The sequence below is a fragment of the Ambystoma mexicanum genome, chromosome 2q, assembly GCF_040938575.1.
Source record: "Ambystoma mexicanum isolate Mex_15411 chromosome 2q, UKY_AmexF1_1, whole genome shotgun sequence".
Classification (NCBI taxonomy): Eukaryota; Metazoa; Chordata; class Amphibia; order Caudata; family Ambystomatidae; genus Ambystoma; species Ambystoma mexicanum.
The window spans coordinates 1483158784-1483180646 of record NC_090924.1 but is presented as its reverse complement, the minus strand read 5'-3'; the positions used below and the strand labels follow the sequence as shown (position 1 = coordinate 1483180646).

At 50.7% G+C, this 21863-nt stretch overlaps 1 protein-coding gene across 1 annotated transcript in view; it reads right to left on the bottom strand.

The window, feature by feature from the left end:
- Positions 1-2851: 2851 nt before the first annotated feature.
- The window catches only part of LOC138568907 (autotransporter adhesin BpaC-like), a 160182-nt gene continuing 141170 nt past the window's right edge, over positions 2852-21863 (bottom strand). The window contains exon 2 of the mRNA XM_069646687.1: positions 2852-5430. Within this exon, the coding sequence (XP_069502788.1) occupies positions 2852-5430 (2579 nt within the window). The remainder of the gene's footprint in view (positions 5431-21863) is intronic.

Sequence of the window (21863 nt, the reverse complement as noted above, 5' to 3'; positions counted from 1 at the left end):
GTTCCCAAAGGGAACTGCACAGGTTTCTGCCTAACACTGTCACGGCTGGAGGGAGGCTGCGGAGGTTTAGGGCACAGTTAATAAACTGGAGTGGAGTGTCTATAGAGGGGTAGTCAGTAATTGAAGACTCGGTCAGAGTGTTACACTTAGGATAGGTTTTGCTTGCACAGTGCTGTGTGATGCATTCAGTGATGTGAAGTGCCTGAACCCACAAGTGCCATTCGGTGCATTTAGGAAGAGGGAATCAGGGAGAGGGCGAGCAGCTTCAGTGATCAGGAGAGACACAGGCGTGTTGTGGTGACATGACTTCTGCCATGGCGGAGTACAAGGGTGAGTAGTGGCCAAAGCACCGACAAACAAGAGTGGCAGAGGTAAAACAGCCCCAGGTCAGGCTGACTGCGGCATGGTACAGAAACTCTGTCCCACCCTAGCAAGTCTATGGAAGCGGGGCAGAGAAGCAGGTGCAGGGCGGGAGTCCTGGCCAACTTCACGAGCTGGAAGGAGCGCAGAGTGAAAGCCCTTGTCTCTCCCGAAACCAGGAACATGTGCAAGGCGAAAGTCTTTACCAGTCCAACATCAATGAGCCCACGGATACGGGGCACGGCAGAGCCAGGAGTTCATTGCTCACCCTGGCCTTTATGAGTGTTGTTCCGGACTTGACTCCTTACACCCTTGATGTGACTGAGACATCTGACAGCTTGCCAGATCATGTTACAATCCCCGGGTGGAGATGGAGATGGAAACTGCACTCCTTCCAGTTCTTCTAGTCCTGCCAAAGCACTGCAAAGACAGGAGAAGCCCTCCACTGCACATGATCGGGTGTCTTGTGAAAGGAAAGGTAACTTCTCTCAAGTGGAATTCCCCAAAAGTGTCATTGTGGGCAAGGCACCACTAGCCTATCTGTGGCTGTGCGGACACAGCAGAAAATCAGCAGGCCTAGGCCAGCCAAACCATTTGCCAGTACTGGAAGGCTGCTTTGGACAGTGTAGCAGTTCTAGAACTCCTAGACTACGGGCAGGGACAGAAAAACCAGACAGGCACCAGTAAAACCTCAATTGGAGTGGATTCAGTGCAGCTGAGCTAAAAAGTTGGCAATGAGCCCATTGCCTCCTTTTACAAGCAAATGATGGGATCAGAGAAAAACTGGGCTTAGTTGAGAAGCGTCTAGAGCCTGGGCATTGGGCCATCTCTCTACAGTGAGCTAAAATGGAGATGCTGCCTAAGTCTGGATTGGAACACGCTTGTGCACATGGCACTTGCATGGTTTCTCTCCTTAAGGATGAGCCTGGCTCTTAGAGGGGTTTTTGTCTGGGGGGCATGTAACCGATTGCCATCTGGCGAGGGTGTAGGAGCCCCGCCTTTTTTAATGTTTGATCAAACTAATGAAACGATAAGGTAATTCCACCTCAGAAAGAGAAATCTACTAATCAGAGAATTCGGCAATCCATCACACATGTGACTTTTGATTTTTAGGGGCAAAGATGACATTTGCAGAAAATGCCAGCATTTGTTGGCTGCAGGGGGAGATACCAGGCAGGCCAAACGTACCTCAGGGGAAAGAAAACTGTGTCCAGTTTGTGCTTCACACTTGAGGGACGTAGAAGAAGCAGAGAATCCCTGAACACATACATGAACTTGGTAACAGAGATCCTGGGAGGAGGGAGATACCAGTCACAAGTCAGATTTTGTCTTACGACGTGAGTGGGTGATAGCATAACAGCGTAGAAACTGCCCGTGGCAGAGAAATGGAACACTGTGTGGAGTTTCAGCAGGAGGGAACGGTGGTGGATGTGTCCTTATGAGGCTATCTGCAGCGCTCAGTTTCTGCAGGAGGCTGAAGATAGAGCACATGTTCATGCAGTAGACGATAAGGACCTGCTGGGACATCTTGAGCCTGTACTTCCACTATGGGTAGGGCCTTCAAGCTTGCTTACCCCCCTCCTGTCCTGGTGCTGCTGGTGGGGGCTGGGTCCCAGCCTGATGGGGTGGGGGCTGTGGCCAGACTGCAGGGCTGCAACAATGATAGTTCACCTTGCATGGTACATGGACAAGGAAAGCTGCTGTATTTTGTAGTTTTTATCTATTCCACATCCCCACCTAGTGATTGTTTTTGCATGCATGGATTGCTGTGAGAGTTGCATGGATTGCTGTGAGAGTTGCATGACTTGCTGTGAGAGTTGCATAGATTGCTGTGAGAGTTGCATGGATTGCTGTGAGAGTTGCATGACTTGCTGTGAGAGTTGCATGACTTGCTGTGAGAGTTGCATGGATTGCTGTGAGAGTTGCATGGATTGCTGTGAGAGTTGCATGACTTGCTGTGAGAGTTGCATGGATTGCTGTGAGAGTTGCATGAATTGCTGTGAGAGTTGCATGACTTGCTGTGAGAGTTGCATGGATTGCTGTAAGTGTTTCATGGATTGCTGTGAGAGTTGCATAGATTGCTGTGAGAGTTGCATGGATTGCTGTGAGAGTTGCATGACTTGCTGTGAGAGTTGCATGACTTGCTGTGAGAGTTGCATGGATTGCTGTGAGAGTTGCATGGACTGCTGTAAGTGTTTCATGGATTGCTGTGAGAGTTGCATGGATTGCTGTGAGTGTTTCATGGATTGCTGTGAGAGATGCATGACTTGCTGTGAGAGTTGCATGACTTGCTGTGAGAGTTGCATGGATTGCTGTGAGAGTTGCATGGATTGCTGTAAGTGTTTCATGGATTGCTGTGAGAGTTGCATGGATTGCTGTGAGTGTTTCATGGATTGCTGTGAGAGTTGCATGACGTGCTGTGAGAGTTGCATGGATTGCTGTAAGTGTTTCATGGATTGCTGTGAGAGTTGCATGGATTGCTGTGAGTGTTTCATGGATTGCTGTGAGAGTTGCATGACTTGCTGTGAGAGTTGCATGACTTGCTGTGAGAGTTGCATGGATTGCTGTGAGAGTTGCATGACTTGCTGTGAGAGTTGCATGGATTGCTGTGAGAGTTGCATGGATTGCTGTGAGAGTTGCATGGATTGCTGTGAGAGTTGCATGACTTGCTGTGAGAGTTGCATGGATTGCTGTAAGTGTTTCCTGGATTGCTATGAGTTGCATGGATTGCTGTGAGTGTTTCATGACTTGCTGTGAGAGTTGCATGACTTGCTGTGAGAGTTGCATGGATTGCTGTGAGTGTTTCATGGATTGCTGTGAGAGTTGCATGACTTGCTGTGAGAGTTTCATGACTTGCTGTGAGAGTTGCATGGATTGCTGTGAGAGTTGCATGACTTGCTGTGAGAGTCGCATGACTTGCTGTGAGAGTCGCATGACTTGCTGTGAGAGTTGCATGGATTGCTGTGAGAGTTGCATGGATTGCTGTGAGAGTTGCATGACTAGCTGTGAGTGTTTCATGGATTGCTGTGAGAGTTGCATGGATTGCTGAGAGAGTTGCATGGATTGCTGTGAGTGTTTCATGGATTGCTGTGAGAGTTGCATGACTTGCTGTTAGTGTTTCATGGATTGCTGTGAGAGTTGCATGGATTGCTGTGAGAGTTGCATGACTTGCTGTGAGAGTTGCATGGATTGCTGTGAGTGTTGCATGGATTGCTGTGAGAGTTGCATGTCTTGCTGTGAGAGTTGCATGGATTGCTGTGAGAGTTGCATAGATTGCTGTGTGAGTTGCATGGATTGCTGTGAGAGTTGCATGGATTGCTGTGAGAGTTGCATGGATTGCTGTGAGAGTTGCATGTGTTGCATGGATTGCTGTGAGAGTTGCATGACTTGCTGTGAGAGTTGCATGGATTGCTGTGAGAGTTGCATGGATTGCTGTGAGAGTTGCATGGATTACTGTGAGAGTTGCATGACTTGCTGTGAGAGTTGCATGGATTGCTGTGAGAGTTGCATGGATTGCTGTTAGTGTTGCATGGATTGCTGTGAGTGTTTCATGGATTGCAGTGAGAGTTGCGTGACTTGCTGTGAGAGTTGCATGGATTGCTGTGAGAGTTGCATGGATTTCTGTGAGTGTTTCATGGATTGCTGTGAGAGTTGCATGGATTGCTGTGAGAGTTGCATGGATTGCTGTGAGAGTTGAATGGATTGCTGTGAGAGTTGCATTAATTGCTATGAGAGTTGCATGGATTGCTGTGAGAGTTGCATGACTTGCTGTGAGAGTTGCATGGATTGCTGTGAGCTTTGCATGGATTTCTGTGAGAGTTGCATGGATTGCTGTGAGAGTTACATGACTTGCTGTGAGAGTTGCATGGAGTGCTGTGAGTGGTGCATGGATTGCTGTGAGTGTTTCATGGATTGGTGTGAGAGTTGCATGACTTGCTGTGAGAGTTGCATGGATTGCTGCGAGAGTTGCATGGATTTCTGTGAGTGTTTCATGGATTGGTGTGAGAGTTGCATGACTTGCTGTGAGAGTTGCATGGATTGCTGTGAGAGTTGCATGGATTTCTGTGAGTGTTTCATGGATTGCTGTGAGAGTTGCATGACTTGCTGTGAATGTTGCATGGATTGCTGTGAGAGTTGTATGGATTGCTGTGAGAGTTGCATTGATTGCTGTGAGAGTTGCATGGATTGCTGTGAGAGTTGCATGGATTGCTGTTAGTGTTGCATGGATTGCTGTGAGTGTTTCATGGATTGCTGTGAGAGTTGCATGACTTGCTGTGAGAGTTGCGTGGATTGCTGTGAGAGTTGCATGGATTTCTGTGAGTGTTTCATGGATTGCTGTGAGAGTTGCATGGATTGCTGTGAGAGTTGAATGGATTGCTGTGAGAGTTGCATTAATTGCTATGAGAGTTGCATGGATTGCTGTGAGAGTTGCATGACTTGCTGTGAGAGTTGCATGGATTGCTGTGAGCTTTGCATGGATTTCTGTGAGAGTTGCAGGGATTGCTGTGAGAGTTACATGACTTGCTGTGAGAGTTGCATGGAGTGCTGTGAGTGTTGCATGGATTGCTGTGAGTGTTTCATGGATTGGTGTGAGAGTTGCATGACTTGCTGTGAGAGTTGCATGGATTGCTGTGAGAGTTGCATGGATTTCTGTAAGTGTTTCATGGATTGGTGTGAGAGTTGCATGACTTGCCGTGAGAGTTGCATGGATTGCTGTGAGAGTTGCATGGATTTCTGTGAGTGTTTCATGGATTGCTGTGAGAGTTGCATGACTTGCTGTGAATGTTGCATGGATTGCTGTGAGAGTTGTATGGATTGCTGTGAGAGTTGCATTGATTGCTGTGAGAGTTGCATGGATTGCTGTGAGAGTTGCATGACTTGCTGTGAGAGTTGTATGGATTGCTGTGAGTGTTGCATGGATTGCTGTGAGAGTTGCATGGATCGCTGTGAGAGTTGCATGACTTGCTGTGAGAGTTGCATGACTTTCTGTGAGAGTTGCATGGATTGCTGTGAGAGTTGCATGACTTGATGTGAGATTTGCATGGATTGCTGTGAGAGTTGCATGACTTGCTGTGAGAGTTGCATGGATTACTGTGAGTGTTTAATGGATTGCTGTGAGTGTTTCATGGATTGCTGTGAGAGTTGCATGACTTGCTGTGAGAGTTGCATGACTTTCTGTGAGAGTTGCATGGATTGCTGTGAGAGTTGCATGACTTGCTGTGAGATTTGCATGGATTGCTGTGAGAGTTGCATGACTTGCTGTGAGAGTTGCATGGATTACTGTGAGTGTTTAATGGATTGCTGTGAGTGTTTCATAGATTGCTGTGAGAGTTTCATGGATTGCTGTGAGAGTTGCATGAATTGCTGTGAGTGATTCATGGATTGCTGTGAGAGTTGCATGACTTGCTGTCAGAGTTGCATGGATTTCTGTGAGAGTTGCATGACTTGCTGTGAGTGTTTCATGGATTGAAGTGAGAGTTGCATGACTTGCTGTGAGAGTTGCATGGATTGCTGTGAAAGTTGCATGGATTGCTGTGAGTGTTGCATGGATTGCTGTGAGAGTTGCATGACCTGCTGTGAGAGTTGCATGACTTGATGTGAGAGTTGCATGACTTGCTGTGAGAGTTGAATGGATTGCTGTGAGAGTTGCATGACTTGCTGTGAGAGTTGCATGGATTGCTGTGAGAGTTGCATGGATTGCTGTGAGTGTTTCATGGATTGCTGTGAGAATTGCATGACTTGCTGTGAGAGTTGCATGGATTGCTGTGAGAGTTGCATGGATTGCTGTGAGAGTTGCATGACTTGCTGTGAGAGTTGCATGGATTGCTGTGAGAGTTGCATGACTTGCTGTCAGAGTTGCATGGATTGCTGTGAGATTTGCATGGATTGCTGTGAGTGTTGCATGATTTGCATGGATTGCTGTGAGTGTTGCATGGATTGCTGTGAGAGTTGCATGGATTGCTGTGAGTGTTTCATGGATTGCTGTGAAAGTTGCATGGATTGCTTTGAGAGTTGCATGACTTGCTGTGAGAGTTGCAGGGATTGCTGTGAGAGTTGCATGGATTGCTGTGAGTGTTGCATGGATTGCTGTGAGAATTGCATGACTTGCTGTGAGAGTTGCATGGATTGCTGTGAGAGTTGCATGGATTGCTGTGAGAGTTGGGAAAACAAGGTAACAGGCAATAGAAAGCAAGAGGCCACAGGGGCCATCTTGTTTCCTATCAGGAATCAACTGATCCCAATGGCAGGGCCTGGGTATCCCAAAATGGAGGACACCCAAAGCACCTGTCAAATTCAGCATGGAGCTGCCACCAGCCCATACCCTGCTCTGTGGGCCACCCACAGGTGCCCAAAAACATACACTAGGGGCACAGGGTTGTACCCCTACCCATGGGTGCCATAAGGGTATCCCATGGGTCTGTTCACCAAACCAAAAGAGAGAGCTGCACTGCCAGGAGTCCCACATGGACTCCTGGGCAGAAAACACGACAGAACACACGATAAAAAGCAGTAAAGGACAAGGATTCAGAGGCCCTGTCCCTCTGATGCATTTCAAGCATCACACCGCCGACGACCGGAGCCGTCCGCTCCTTTGCCTAAGAACATTCGAATCGAAGGACTCCCTCGTCCGCACCGTCGACCGCTTTATCCTGCCGGAGAAAGTCAAGGACGACCAACGCGCCGAGGAGAAACCTGCCGGTGGGTTTCCCGCCACCCGAAGACCACAAAGACTCGAACGACTCGGCGCCCTTGCTGGGCCTCCGTCTCCACAATCTTTGCGGTCCAGAACTATTGTCACCGAGGTGCCCCGCACGCCTCTGCCTTGCAGGACGCCGACACCCCTACGCCGACGAGCACCGCTCGGACGAAGCTGCCGCCTCATCGACACCGTTCTACCCTGTTTGTCGACGGACGTTCGACGCCCCGTGTCTCCCGCTTGAAAGGGAAGGCCTTCAAGAAGGGCCATCGATTCCCCGCCGCCGAACGCCGGTCGCTCAAGAAGGATCTGTCGACGCTTCTTCGAAGAACTCGACTCCACCAGGTACATTGGGGGGGTAAAAACATTATAGGAGGGAATAAGACTTGCAGAACAATATATGGACTGGGCTTGTGCTATATCTTTATTTTACAGGTTGCCCAGGTGGGGGATCTCCACACAGAACTGTGTCTAGTGGTAGGGGCCAGTATTCTGCCTATTGCTCAGCCATCTTATTTTCTCTCCTCTCTCTATTGCTGGTTTCACTCTATTGATCTGTGTGACATTGTTACAGTATTGTTGATGCACTTTAATGAGATCTAATACAAAGGGTGGTACCACTTTAGAATTGTATATATTTGCCATTGTTGATTTTCCTAGGTACAAAGTGAGTTATTATGATAAGTGTACATAACCTTGAATATTGATTATATAAAGACGGTGTTCTAACCAATACAGTGTGTGGACAATACTTTGTGGGGGCTTGGGGACTACACTGTACTTAAGAACCAGCCTGCATCACCTCCTGAGAAGCTAGGCCTTGATTGCTCGACCATAGCTACCGTAATAGAGAATCTTGGCTGGGGTCTTCTGTGCCTCTCTTCTACCATATAGAGAGCAGAAGTACAGACACCCCCTACCGGTCCTTTACACCTATCATCACATCCTGCTGCATCATCTACAAGGCCGTCACCCTGAAGTCCCCAAGCCCCTATCATCACCTCCTGCTGCATCATATACAAGGCAGTCACCCTGAAGTCCCCAAGCCCCTATCATCACATCCTGCTGCATCATCTACAAGGCCATCACCCTGAAGTCCCCAAGCCCCTATCATCACATCATGCGGCATCATCTACAAGGCTGTCACCCTGAAGTCCCCAAGCCCCTATCATCACCTCCTGCTGCATCATATACAAGGCAGTCACCCTGAAGTCCCCAAGCCCCTATCATCACATCCTGCTGCATCATCTACAAGGCCATCACCCTGAAGTCCCCAAGCCCCTATCATCACATCATGCGGCATCATCTACAAGGCAGTCGACTTGAAGTACCCAAGCCCCTACCATCACATCCTGCTGCAACATCTACAAGGCTGTCACCCTGAAGTCCCCAAGCCCCTATCATCACATCCTGCTGCATCATCTACAAGGCCATCACCCTGAAGTCCCCAAGCCCCTATCATCACATCATGCGGCATCATCTACAAGGCTGTCACCCTGAAGTCCCCAAGCCCCTATCATCACATCCTGCTGCATCATCTACAAGGCTGTCACCCTGAAGTCCCCAAGCCCCTATCATCACATCCTGCTGCATCATCTACAAGGCTGTCACCCTGAAGACCCTGAGCTTCTACCATAAAACCCTGCTGCATTATCTGCAAGGCTGTAACCCTGAAGTTCCCAAGCCCCTATCATCACATCCTGCTGCATCATCTATAAGGCCATCACCCAAAAGTCCCCAAGCCCCTATCATCACATCCTGCTGCATCATCTATAAGGCTGTCAACCTGAAGTTCCCAAGCCCCTATCATCACATCCTGCTGCATCATCTACAAGGCTGTCACCCTGAAGTTCCCAAGCCTCTATCATCACATCCTGCTGCATCATCTACAAGGCCATCGCCCTGAAGCCCCCAAGCCCCTATCATCACATCCTGCTGCATCATCTACAAGGCCATCGCCCTGAAGTACCCAAGCCCCTATCATCACATCATGCTGCATCATCTACAAGGCCGTCACCCTGAAGTCCCCAAACCCCTATCATCACATCCTGCTGCATCATCTACTAGGCTGTCACCCTGAAGTCCCCAAGCCCCTATCATCACATCCTGCTGCATCATCTACTAGGCTGTCACCCTGAAGTCCCCAAGACCCTATGATCACATCCTGCTGCATCATCTACAAGGCTGTCACCCTGAAGTTCCCAAGCCCCTATCATCACATCATGCTGCATCATCTACAAGGCTGTCACCCTGAAGTCCCCAAGCCCCTATCATCACATCCTGCTGCATCATCTACAAGGCCGTCACCCTGAAGTTCCCAAGCCCCTATCATCACATCCTGCTGCATCATCTACTAGGCTGTCACCCTGAAGTCCCCAAGCCCCTATGATCACATCCTGCTGCATCATCTGCAAGGCTGTCACCCTGAAGTTCCCAAGCCCTATGATCACATCCTGCTGCACCATCTACAAGGCCATCACTCAAAAGTCCCCAAGCCCCTATCATCACATCCTGCTGCATCATCTACAAGGCTGTCACCCTGAAGTACCCAAGCCCCTATCATCACATCCTGCTGCATCATCCACAAGGACGACGCCCTGAAGTTCCCAAGCCCCTATCATCACATCCTGCTGCATCATCTACAAGGCCATCACCCTGAAGTCCCCAACCCCCTATCATCACATCCTGCTGCATCATCTACAAGGCTGTCACCCTGAAGTTCCCAAGCCCCTATCATTCCATCCTGCTGCATCATCTACAAGGCTGTCACCCTGACGTCCCCAAGCCCCTATCATCACATCCTGCTGCATCATCTATAAGGCTGCCACCCTGAAGTCCCCAAGCCCCTATCATCACATCCTGTTGCATCATCAACAAGGCTGTCACCCTGAAGTCCCCAAGCCCCTATCATCACATCCTGCTGCATCATCTACAAGGCCATCACCCAAAAGTCCCCAAGCCCCTATCATCACATCCTGCTGCATCATCTACAAGGCTGTCACCCTGAAGTTCCCAAGCCCCTACCATCACATCCTGCTGCATCATCTACAAGGCTGTCACCCTGAAGTCCCCAAGCCCCTATCATCACATCCTGCTGCATCATCTACAAGGCTGTCACCCTGAAGTACCCGAGCCCCTATCATCACATCCTGCTGCATCATCCACGAGGCCGACGCCCTGAAGTTCCCAAGCCCCTATCATCACATCATGCTGCATCATCTACAAGGCTGTCACCCTGAAGTCCCCAAGCCCCTATCATCACATCCTGCTGCATGATCTACAAGGCTGTCACCCTGAAGTTCCCAAGCCCCTATCATCACATCCTGCTGCATCATCTACAAGGCCATCACCCAAAAGTCCCCAAGCCCCTATCATCACATCCTGCTGCATCATCTACAAGGCCGTCACCCTGAAATTCCCAAGCCCCTATCATCACATCCTGCTGCATCATCTACAAGGCCATCACCCAAAAGTCCCCAAGCCCCTATCATCACATCCTGCTGCATCATCTACAAGGCCGTCGCCCTGAAGTTCCCAAGTCCCTATCATCACATCCTGCTGCATCATCCACAAGGCCGTCACCCTGAAGTCCCCAAGCCCCTATCATCACATCCTGCTGCATCATCTACAAGGCTGCCGCCCTGAAGTCCCCAAGCCGCTATCATCACATCCTGCTGCATCATCTGCAAGGCAGTCACCCTGAAGCCCCCAAGCCCCTATCATCACATCCGGCGGCATCATCTACAAGGCCGTCACCCTGAAGTTCCCAAGCCCCTATCATCACATCATGCTGCATCATCTGCAAGGCTGTTACCCTGAAGCCCCCAAGCCCCTATCATCACATCCTGCGGCATCATCTACAAGGCCGTCACCCTGAAGTTCCCAAGCCCCTATCATCACATCATGCTGCATCATCTACAAGGCTGTTACCCTGAAGTCCCCAAGCCCCTATCATCACATCCTGCTGCATCATCTATAAGGCTGCCACCCTGAAGTCCCCAAGCCCCTATCATCACATCCTGCTGCATCATCTACAAGGCTGTCACCCTGAAGTTCCCAAGCCCCTATCATCACATCCTGCTGCATCATCTACAAGGCCGTCACCCTGAAGTCCCCAAGCCCCTATCATTACATCCTGCTGCATCATCGACAAGGCCGTCACCCTGAAGTTCCCAAGCCCCTATCATCACATCCTGCTGCATCATCTACAAGGCCATCACCCAAAAGTCCCCAAGTCCCTATCATCACATCCTGCTGCATCATCTACAAGGCCGTCACCCTGAAGTCCCCAAGCCCCTATCATCACATCCTGCTGCATCATCTACAAGGCCGTCACCCTGAAGTTCCCAAGACCCTATCATCACATCCTGCTGCATCATCTACAAGGCTCTCACCCTGAAGTTCCCAAGCCCCTATCATCACATCCTGCTGCATCATCTACAAGGCCGTCACCCTGAAGTCCCCAAGCCCCTATCATTACATCCTGCTGCATCATCTACAAGGCCGTCACCCTGAAGTTCCCAAGCCCCTATCATCACATCCTGCTGCAACATCTACAAGGCCGTCACCCTGAAGTCCCCAAGCCCCTATTATCAAATCCTGTTGCATCATCTACAAGGCTGTCACCCTGAAGTCCCCAAGACCCTATCATCACATCCTGTTGCATCATCTACAAGGCTGTCACCCTGAAGTCTCCAAGCCCCTATCATCACATCCTGCGGCATAGTCTACAAGGCTGTCACCCTGAAGTCCCCAAGCCCCTATCATCACATCCTGCGGCATAGTCTACAAGGCTGTCACCCTGAAGTTCCCAAGCCCCTATCATCACATCCTGCTGCATCATCTACAAGGCTGTCACCCTGAAGTTCCCAAGCCCCTATCATCACATTCTGCTGCATCATCTACAAGGCCATCACCCAAAAGTCCCCAAGCCCCTATCATCACATCCTGCTGCATCATCTACAAGGCCATCACCCTGAAGTTCCCAAGCCCCTATCATCACATCCTGCTGCATCATCTACAAGGCCATCACCCAAAAGTCCCCAAGCCCCTATCATCACATCCTGCTGCATCATCTACAAGGCCATCACCCAAAAGTCCCCAAGCCCCTATCATCACATCCTGCTGCATCATCTACAAGGCTGTTGCCCTGAAGTTCCCAAGTCCCTATCATCACATCCTGCTGCATCATCTACAAGGCTGTCACCCTGAAGTCCCCAAGCCCCTATCATCACATCATGCTGCATCATCTACAAGGCTGTCACCCTGAAGTTCCGAAGCCCCTATCATCACATCCTGCTGCATCATCTACAAGGCTGTCACCCTGAAGTTCCCAAGCCCCTATCATCACATCCTGCTGCATCATCTGCAAGGCTGTCACGCTGAAGTACCCAAGCCCCTATCATCACATCCTGCTGCATCATCTACTAGGCTGTCACCCTGAAGTTTCCAAGCCCCTATCATCACATCCTGCTGCACCATCTACAAGGCTATTACCCTGAAGTCCCCAAGCCCCTATCATCACATCCTGCTGCATCATCTACAAGGCCGTCACCCTGAAGTTCAAAAGCCCCTATCATCACATCCTGCTGCATCATCTACAAGGCTCTCACCCTGAAGTTCCCAAGCCCCTATCATCACATCCTGCTGCATCATCTACAAGGCCGTCACCCTGAAGTCCCCAAGCCCCTATCATTACATCCTGCTGCATCATCTACAAGGCCGTCACCCTGAAGTTCCCAAGCCCCTATCATCACATCCTGCTGCAACATCTACAAGGCCGTCACCCTGAAGTCCCCAAGCCCCTATCATCAAATCCTGTTGCATCATCTACAAGGCTGTGACCCTGAAGTCCCCAAGACCCTATCATCACATCCTGTTGCATCATCTACAAGGCTGTCACCCTGAAGTCCCCAAGCCCCTATCATCACATCCTGCGGCATAGTCTACAAGGCTGTCACCCTGAAGTCCCCAAGCCCCTATCATCACATCCTGCGGCATAGTCTACAAGGCTGTCACCCTGAAGTTCCCAAGCCCCTATCATCACATCCTGCTGCATCATCTACAAGGCTGTCACCCTGAAGTTCCCAAGCCCCTATCATCACATCCTGCTGCATCATCTACAAGGCCATCACCCAAAAGTCCCCAAGCCCCTATCATCACATCCTGCTGCATCATCTACAAGGCCATCACCCTGAAGTTCCCAAGCCCCTATCATCACATCCTGCTGCATCATCTACAAGGCCATCACCCAAAAGTCCCCAAGCCCCTATCATCACATCCTGCTGCATCATCTACAAGGCCATCACCCAAAAGTCCCCAAGCCCCTATCATCACATCCTGCTGCATCATCTACAAGGCTGTTGCCCTGAAGTTCCCAAGTCCCTATCATCACATCCTGCTGCATCATCTACAAGGCTGTCACCCTGAAGTCCCCAAGCCCCTATCATCACATCCTGCTGCATCATCTACAAGGCTGTCACCCTGAAGTCCCCAAGCCCCTATCATCACATCATGCTGCATCATCTACAAGGCTGTCACCCTGAAGTTCCGAAGCCCCTATCATCACATCCTGCTGCATCATCTACAAGGCTGTCACCCTGAAGTTCCCAAGCCCCTATCATCACATCCTGCTGCATCATCTGCAAGGCTGTCACCCTGAAGTACCCAAGCCCCTATCATCACATCCTGCTGCATCATCTACTAGGCTGTCACCCTGAAGTTTCCAAGCCCCTATCATCACATCCTGCTGCACCATCTACAAGGCTATTACCCTGAAGTCCCCAAGCCCCTATCATCACATCCTGCTGCATCATCTACAAGGCCGTCACCCTGAAGTTCAAAAGCCCCTATCATCACATCCTGCTGCATCATCTACAAGGCCGTCACCCTGAAGTCCCCAAGCCCCTATCATTACGTCCTGCTGCATCATCTACAAGGCCGTCACCCTGAAGTTCCCAAGTCCCTATCATCACATCCTGCTGCATCATCTACAAGGCTGTCACCCTGAAGTCCCCAAACCCCTATCATCACATCCTGCTGCATCATCTACAAGGCCGTCACCCTGAAGTTCCCAAGACCCTATCATCACATCCTGCTGCATCATCTACAAGGCTCTCACCCTGAAGTTCCCAAGCCCCTATCATCACATCCTGCTGCATCATCTACAAGGCCGTCACCCTGAAGTCCCCAAGCCCCTATCATTACATCCTGCTGCATCATCTACAAGGCCGTCACCCTGAAGTTCCCAAGCCCCTATCATCACATCCTGCTGCAACATCTACAAGGCCGTCACCCTGAAGTCCCCAAGCCCCTATCATCAAATCCTGTTGCATCATCTACAAGGCTGTCACCCTGAAGTCCCCAAGACCCTATCATCACATCCTGTTGCATCATCTACAAGTCTGTCACCCTGAAGTCCCCAAGCCCCTATCATCACATCCTGCGGCATAGTCTACAAGGCTGTCACCCTGAAGTCCCCAAGCCCCTATCATCACATCCTGCGGCATAGTCTACAAGGCTGTCACCCTGAAGTTCCCAAGCCCCTATCATCACATCCTGCTGCATCATCTACAAGGCTGTCACCCTGAAGTTCCCAAGCCCCTATCATCACATCCTGCTGCATCATCTACAAGGCCTTCACCCAAAAGTCCCCAAGCCCCTATCATCACATCCTGCTGCATCATCTACAAGGCCATCACCCTGAAGTTCCCAAGCCCCTATCATCACATCCTGCTGCATCATCTACAAGGCCATCACCCAAAAGTCCCCAAGCCCCTATCATCACATCCTGCTGCATCATCTACAAGGCCATCACCCAAAAGTCCCCAAGCCCCTATCATCACATCCTGCTGCATCATCTACAAGGCTGTTGCCCTGAAGTTCCCAAGTCCCTATCATCACATCCTGCTGCATCATCTGCAAGGCTGTCACCCTGAAGTCCCCAAGCCCCTATCATCACATCCTGCTGCATCATCTACAAGGCTGTCACCCTGAAGTCCCCAAGCCCCTATCATCACATCATGCTGCATCATCTACAAGGCTGTCACCCTGAAGTTCCGAAGCCCCTATCATCACATCCTGCTGCATCATCTACAAGGCTGTCACCCTGAAGTTCCAAAGCACCTATCATCACATCCTGCTGCATCATCTACAACGCCGTCACCCTGAAGTCCCCAAGCCCCTATCATTACGTCCTGCTGCATCATCTACAAGGCTGTCACCCTGAATTACCCAAGCCCTAATCATCACATCCTGCTGCATCATCTACAAGGCTGTCACCCTGAAGTCCCCAAGCCCCTATCATCACATCCTGCTGCATCATCTACAAGGCTGTCACCCTGAAGTCCCCAAGCCCCTATCATCACATCCTGCTGCATCATCTACAAGGCTGTCACCCTGAAGTCCCCAAGCCCCTATCATCACATCCTGCTGTCACATCTACAAGGCTGTCAACCTGAAGTTCCCAAGCCCCTATCATCACATCCTGCTGCATCATCTACAAGGCTGTCACCCTGAAGTTCCCAAGCCCCTATCATCACATCATGATGCATCATCTACAAGGCTGTCACCCTGAAGTCCCCAAGCCATTATCATCACATCCTGCTGCATCATCTACAAGGCTGTCACCCTGAAGTCCCCAAGCCCCTATCATTACATCCTGCTGCATCATCTACAAGGCCATCACCCTGAAGTTCAAAAGCCCCTATCATCACATCCTGCTGCATCATCTACAAGGCCCTCACCCTGGAGTCCCCAAGCCCCTATCATTACATCCTGCTGCATCATCTACAAGGCTGTCACCCTGAAGTCCCCAAGCCGCTATCATCACATCCTGCTGCATCATCTACAAGTCCGTCCCCCTGAAGTTCCCAAGCCCCTATCATCATCTACAAGGCTGTCACCCTGAAGTACCCAAGCCCCTATCATCACATCCTGCTACATCTATAAGGCTGCCACCCTGAAGTCCCCAAGCCCCTAACATCACATCCTGCTGCATCATCTACAAGGCCGTCACACTGAAGTTCCCAAGCCCCTATCGTCACATCCTGCTGCATCATCTACAAGGCTGTTACCCTGAAGTCCCCAAGCCCCTATCATCACATCATGCTGCATCATCTACAAGGCTGTCACCCTGAAGTCCCCAAGCCCCCATCATCATATCCTGCTGCATCATCTACAAGGCGGTCGCCCTGAAGTCCCCACGCCCCCATCATCACATCCTGCTGCATCATCTACAAGGCCATCACCCTGAAGTTCCCAAGCCAGTATCATCACATCCTGCTGCATCATCTACAAGGCTGTCACCCTGAAGTTCCCAAGCCCCTATCATCACATCATGCTGCATGCATCATCTACAAGGCCGTCGCCCTGAAGTACCCAAGCCCCTACCATCACATCCTGCTGCACCATCTACAAGGCCATCACCCTGAAGTTCCCAAGCCATTATCATCACATCCTGCTGCATCATCTACAAGGCTGTTACCCTGAAGTCCCCAAGCCCCAATCATCACATCCTGCTGCATCATCTACAAGGCCGTCACCCTGGAGTCCCCAAGCCCCTACCATCACATCCTGGTGCATCATCTACAAGGCCGTCACCCTGAAGTTCCCAATCCCCTATCATCACATCCTGGTGCATCATCTACAAGGCTGTCAACCTGAAGTTCAAAAGCCCCTATCATCACATCATGCTGCATCATCTACAAGGCTGTTACCCTGAAGTCAGCAAGCCCCTATCATCACATCATGCTGCATCATCTACAAGGCTGTCAACCTGAAGTTCCCAAACCCCTATCATCACATCCTGCTGCATCATCTACAAGGCTGTCACCCTGAAGATCCCAAGCCCCTATCATCACATCTTGCTGCATCATCTACAAGGCTGTCACCCTGAAGTTCAAAAGCCCCTATCATCACATCCCGCTGCATCATCTACAAGGCCGTCACCCTGAAGTCCCCAACCCCCTATCATTACGTCCTGCTGCATCATCTACAAGGCCGTCACCCTGAAGTCCCCAACCCCCTATCATTACGTCCTGCTGCATCATCTACAAGTCCGTCCCCCTGAAGTTCCCAAGCCCCTATCATCACATCCTGCTGCATCATCTACAAGGCTGTCACTCTGAAGTCCCCAAGCCCCTATCATCACATCCTGCTGCATCATCTATAAGGCTGCCACCCTGAAGTCCCCAAGCCCCTATCATCACATCCTGCTGCATCATCTATAAGCCTGCCACCCTGAAGTCCCCAAGCCCCTATCATCACATCCTGCTGCATCATCTACAAGGCTGTTACCCTGAAGTCCCCAAGCCCCTATCATCACATCATGCTGCATCATCTACAAGGCTGTCAACCTGAAGTTCCCAAGCCCCTATCATCACATCCTGCTGCATCATCTACAAGGCTGTCACCCTGAAGTTCCCAAGCCCCTATCATCACATCATGCTGCATCATCTACAAGGCTGTCACCCTGAAGTCCCCAAGCCCCTATCATTACATCCTGCTGCATCATCTACAAGGCCGTTGCCCTGAAGTACCCAAGCCCCTATCATCACATCCTGCTGCATGATCTACAAGGCTGTCACCCTGAAGTTCAAAAGCCCCTATCATCACATCATGCTGCATCATCTACAAGGCTGTTACCCTGAAGTCCCCAAGCCCCTATCATCACATCATGCTGCATCATCTACAAGGCTGTCATCCTGAAGTCCCCAGGCCCCTATCATTACATCATGCTGCATCATCTACAAGGCCGTCACCCTGAAGTTCAAAAGCCCCTATCATCACATCCTGCTGCATCATCTACAAGGCTGTCAACCTGAAGTTCCCAAGCCCTTATCATCACATCCTGCTGCATCATCTACAAGGCTGTCACCCTGAAGTTCAAAAGCCCCTATCATCACATCCTGCTGCATCATCTACAAGGCCGTCACCCTGAAGTCCCCAAGCCCATATCATCACATCCTGCTGCATCATCTACAAGGCCGTCACCCTGAAGTTCCCAAGCCCCTATCATCACATCATACTGCATCATCTACAAGGCTGCCACCCTGAAGTCCCCAAGCCCCTATCATCACATCATGCTGCATCATCAACAAGGCTGTCACCCTGAAGTCCCCAAGCCCCTATCATCACATCCTGCTGCATCATCTACAAGGCCGTCACCCTGAAGTTCCCAAGCCCCTATCATCACATCCTGCTGCATCATCTACAAGGCTGTCACCCTGAAGTTCCCAAGCCCCTATCATCACATCATGCTGCATCATCTACAAGGCTGTCACCCTGAAGTACCCAAGCCCCTATCATCACATCCTGCTGCATCATCTACAAGGCCCTCACCCTGGAGTCCCCAAGCCCCTATCATTACATCCTGCTGCATCATCTACAAGGCTGTCACCCTGAAGTACCCAAGCCCCTATCATCACATCCTGCTACATCATCTATAAGGCTGCCACCCTGAAGTCCCCAAGCCCCTATCATCACATCCTGCTGCATCATCTACAAGGCCGTCACCCTGAAGTTCCCAAGTCCCTATCATCACATCCTGCTGCATCATCTACAAGGCTGTCACCCTGAAGTCCCCAAGCCCCTATCATCACATCATGCTGCATCATCTACAAGGCTGTCACCCTGAAGTCCCCAAGCCCCCATCATCATATCCTGCTGCATCATCTACAAGGCGGTCGCCCTGAAGTCCCCACGCCCCCATCATCACATCCTGCTGCATCATCTACAAGGCCATCACCCTGAAGTTCCCAAGCCATTATCATCACATCCTGCTGCATCATCTACAAGGCTGTCACCCTGAAGTTCCCAAGCCCCTATCATCACATCATGCTGCATGCATCATCTACAAGGCCGTCGCCCTGAAGTACCCAAGCCCCTACGATCACATCCTGCTGTACCATCTACAAGGCCATCACCCTGAAGTTCCCAAGCCATTATCATCACATCCTGCTGCATCATCTACAAGGCTGTTACCCTGAAGTCCCCAAGCCCCAATCATCACATCCTGCTGCATCATCTACAAGGCCGTCACCCTGGAGTCCCCAAGCCCCTACCATCACATCCTGCTGCATCATCTAAAAGGCCGTCACCCTGAAGTTCCCAAGCCCCTATCATCACATCCTGGTGCATCATCTACAAGGCCGTCACCCTGAAGTTCCCAATCCCCTATCATCACATCCTGGTGCATCATCTACAAGGCTGTCAACCTGAAGTTCAAAAGCCCCTATCATCACATCATGCTGCATCATCTACAAGGCTGTTACCCTGAAGTCCGCAAGCCCCTATCATCACATCATGCTGCATCATCTACAAGGCTGTCAACCTGAAGTTCCCAAACCCCTATCATCACATCCTGCTGCATCATCTACAAGGCTGTCACCCTGAAGATCCCAAGCCCCTATCATCACATCTTGCTGCATCATCTACAAGGCTGTCACCCTGAAGTTCAAAAGCCCCTATCATCACATCCCGCTGCATCATCTACAAGGCCGTCACCCTGAAGTCCCCAACCCCCTATCATTACGTCCTGCTGCATCATCTACAAGGCCGTCACCCTGAAGTCCCCAACCCCCTATCATTACGTCCTGCTGCATCATCTACAAGTCCGTCCCCCTGAAGTTCCCAAGCCCCTATCATCACATCCTGCTGCATCATCTACAAGGCTGTCACTCTGAAGTCCCCAAGCCCCTATCATCACATCCTGCTGCATCATCTATAAGGCTGCCACCCTGAAGTCCCCAAGCCCCTATCATCACATCCTGCTGCATCATCTATAAGGCTGCCACCCTGAAGTCCCCAAGCCCCTATCATCACATCCTGCTGCATCATCTACAAGGCTGTTACCCTGAAGTCCCCAAGCCCCTATCATCACATCATGCTGCATCATCTACAAGGCTGTCAACCTGAAGTTCCCAAGCCCCTATCATCACATCCTGCTGCATCATCTACAAGGCTGTCACCCTGAAGTTCCCAAGCCCCTATCATCACATCATGCTGCATCATCTACAAGGCTGTCACCCTGAAGTCCCCAAGCCCCTATCATTACATCCTGCTGCGTCATCTACAAGGCCGTCGCCCTGAAGTACCCAAGCCCCTATCATCACATCCTGCTGCATGATCTACAAGGCTGTCACCCTGAAGTTCAAAAGCCCCTATCATCACATCATGCTGCATCATCTACAAGGCTGTTACCCTGAAGTCCCCAAGCCCCTATCATCACATCATGCTGCATCATCTACAAGGCTGTCATCCTGAAGTCCCCAGGCCCCTATCATTACATCATGCTGCATCATCTACAAGGCTGTCACCCTGAAGTTCAAAAGCCCCTATCATCACATCCTGCTGCATCATCTACAAGGCCGTCACCCTGAAGTCCCCAAGCCCATATCATCACATCCTGCTGCATCATCTACAAGGCCGTCACCCTGAAGTTCCCAAGCCCCTATCATCACATCATACTGCATCATCTACAAGGCTGCCACCCTGAAGTCCCCAAGCCCCTATCATCACATCATGCTGCATCATCTACAAGGCTGTCACCCTGAAGTCCCCAAGCCCCTATCATCACATCCTGCTGCATCATCTACAAGGCCGTCACCCTGAAGTCCCCAAGCCCCTATCATTACGTCCTGCTGCATCATCTACAAGGCTGTCACCCTGAAGTCCCCAAGCCCCTATCATCACATCCTGCTGCATCATCTACAAGGCTGCCGCCCTGAAGTCCCCAAGCCCCTATCATCACATCCTGCTGCATCATCTACAAGGCCGTCACCCTGAAGTTCCCAAGCCCCTATCATCACATCATACTGCATCATCTACAAGGCTGTCACCCTGAAGTCCCCAAGCCCCTATCATCACATCCTGCTGCATCATCTACAAGGCTGTCACCCTGAAGTCCCCAAGCCCCTATCATTACATCCTGCTGCATCATCTACAAGGCCGTCACCCTGAAGTCCCCCAGCCCCTATCATCACATCCTGCTGCATCATCTGCATCATCTACAAGGCTGTCACCCTGGAGTCCCCAAGCCCCCATCATCACATCATGCTGCATCATCTACAACGGGGTCACCCTGAAGACCCCAAACCCCTATCATCACATCCTGCTGCATCATCTACAAGGCTGTCACCCTGAAGTTGCCAAGCCCCTATCATCACATCATGCTGCATCATCTACAAGGCTGTCACCCTGAAGTCCCCAAGCCCCTATCATTACATCCTGCTGCATCATCTACAAGGCTGTCACCCTGAAGTCCCCAAGCCCCTATCATCACATCCTGCTGCATCATCTACAAGGCTGTCACCCTGGAGTCCCCAAGCCCCTATCATTACATCCTGCTGCATCATCTACAAGGCTGTCACCCTGGAGTCCCCAAGCCCCTATCATCACATCATGCTGCATCATCTACAAGACTGTCATCCTGAAGTCCCCAAGCCCCTATCATTACATCCTGCTGCATCATCTACAAGGCCGTCGCCCTGAAGTACCCAAGCCCCTACCATCACATCATGCTGCATCATCTACAAGGCTGTTACCCTGAAGTCCCCAAGCCCCTATCATCACATCCTGCTGCATCATCTATAAGGCTGCCACCCTGAAGTCCCCAAGCCCCTATCATTACATCCTGCTGCATCATCTACAAGGCTGTCACCCTGAAGTTCCCAAGCCCCTATCATCACATCATGCTGCATCATCTACAAGGCTGTCACCCTGAAGTCCCCAAGCCCCTATCATTACATCCTGCTGCATCATCTACAAGGCCGTCACCCTGAAGTTCAAAAGCCCCTATCATCACATC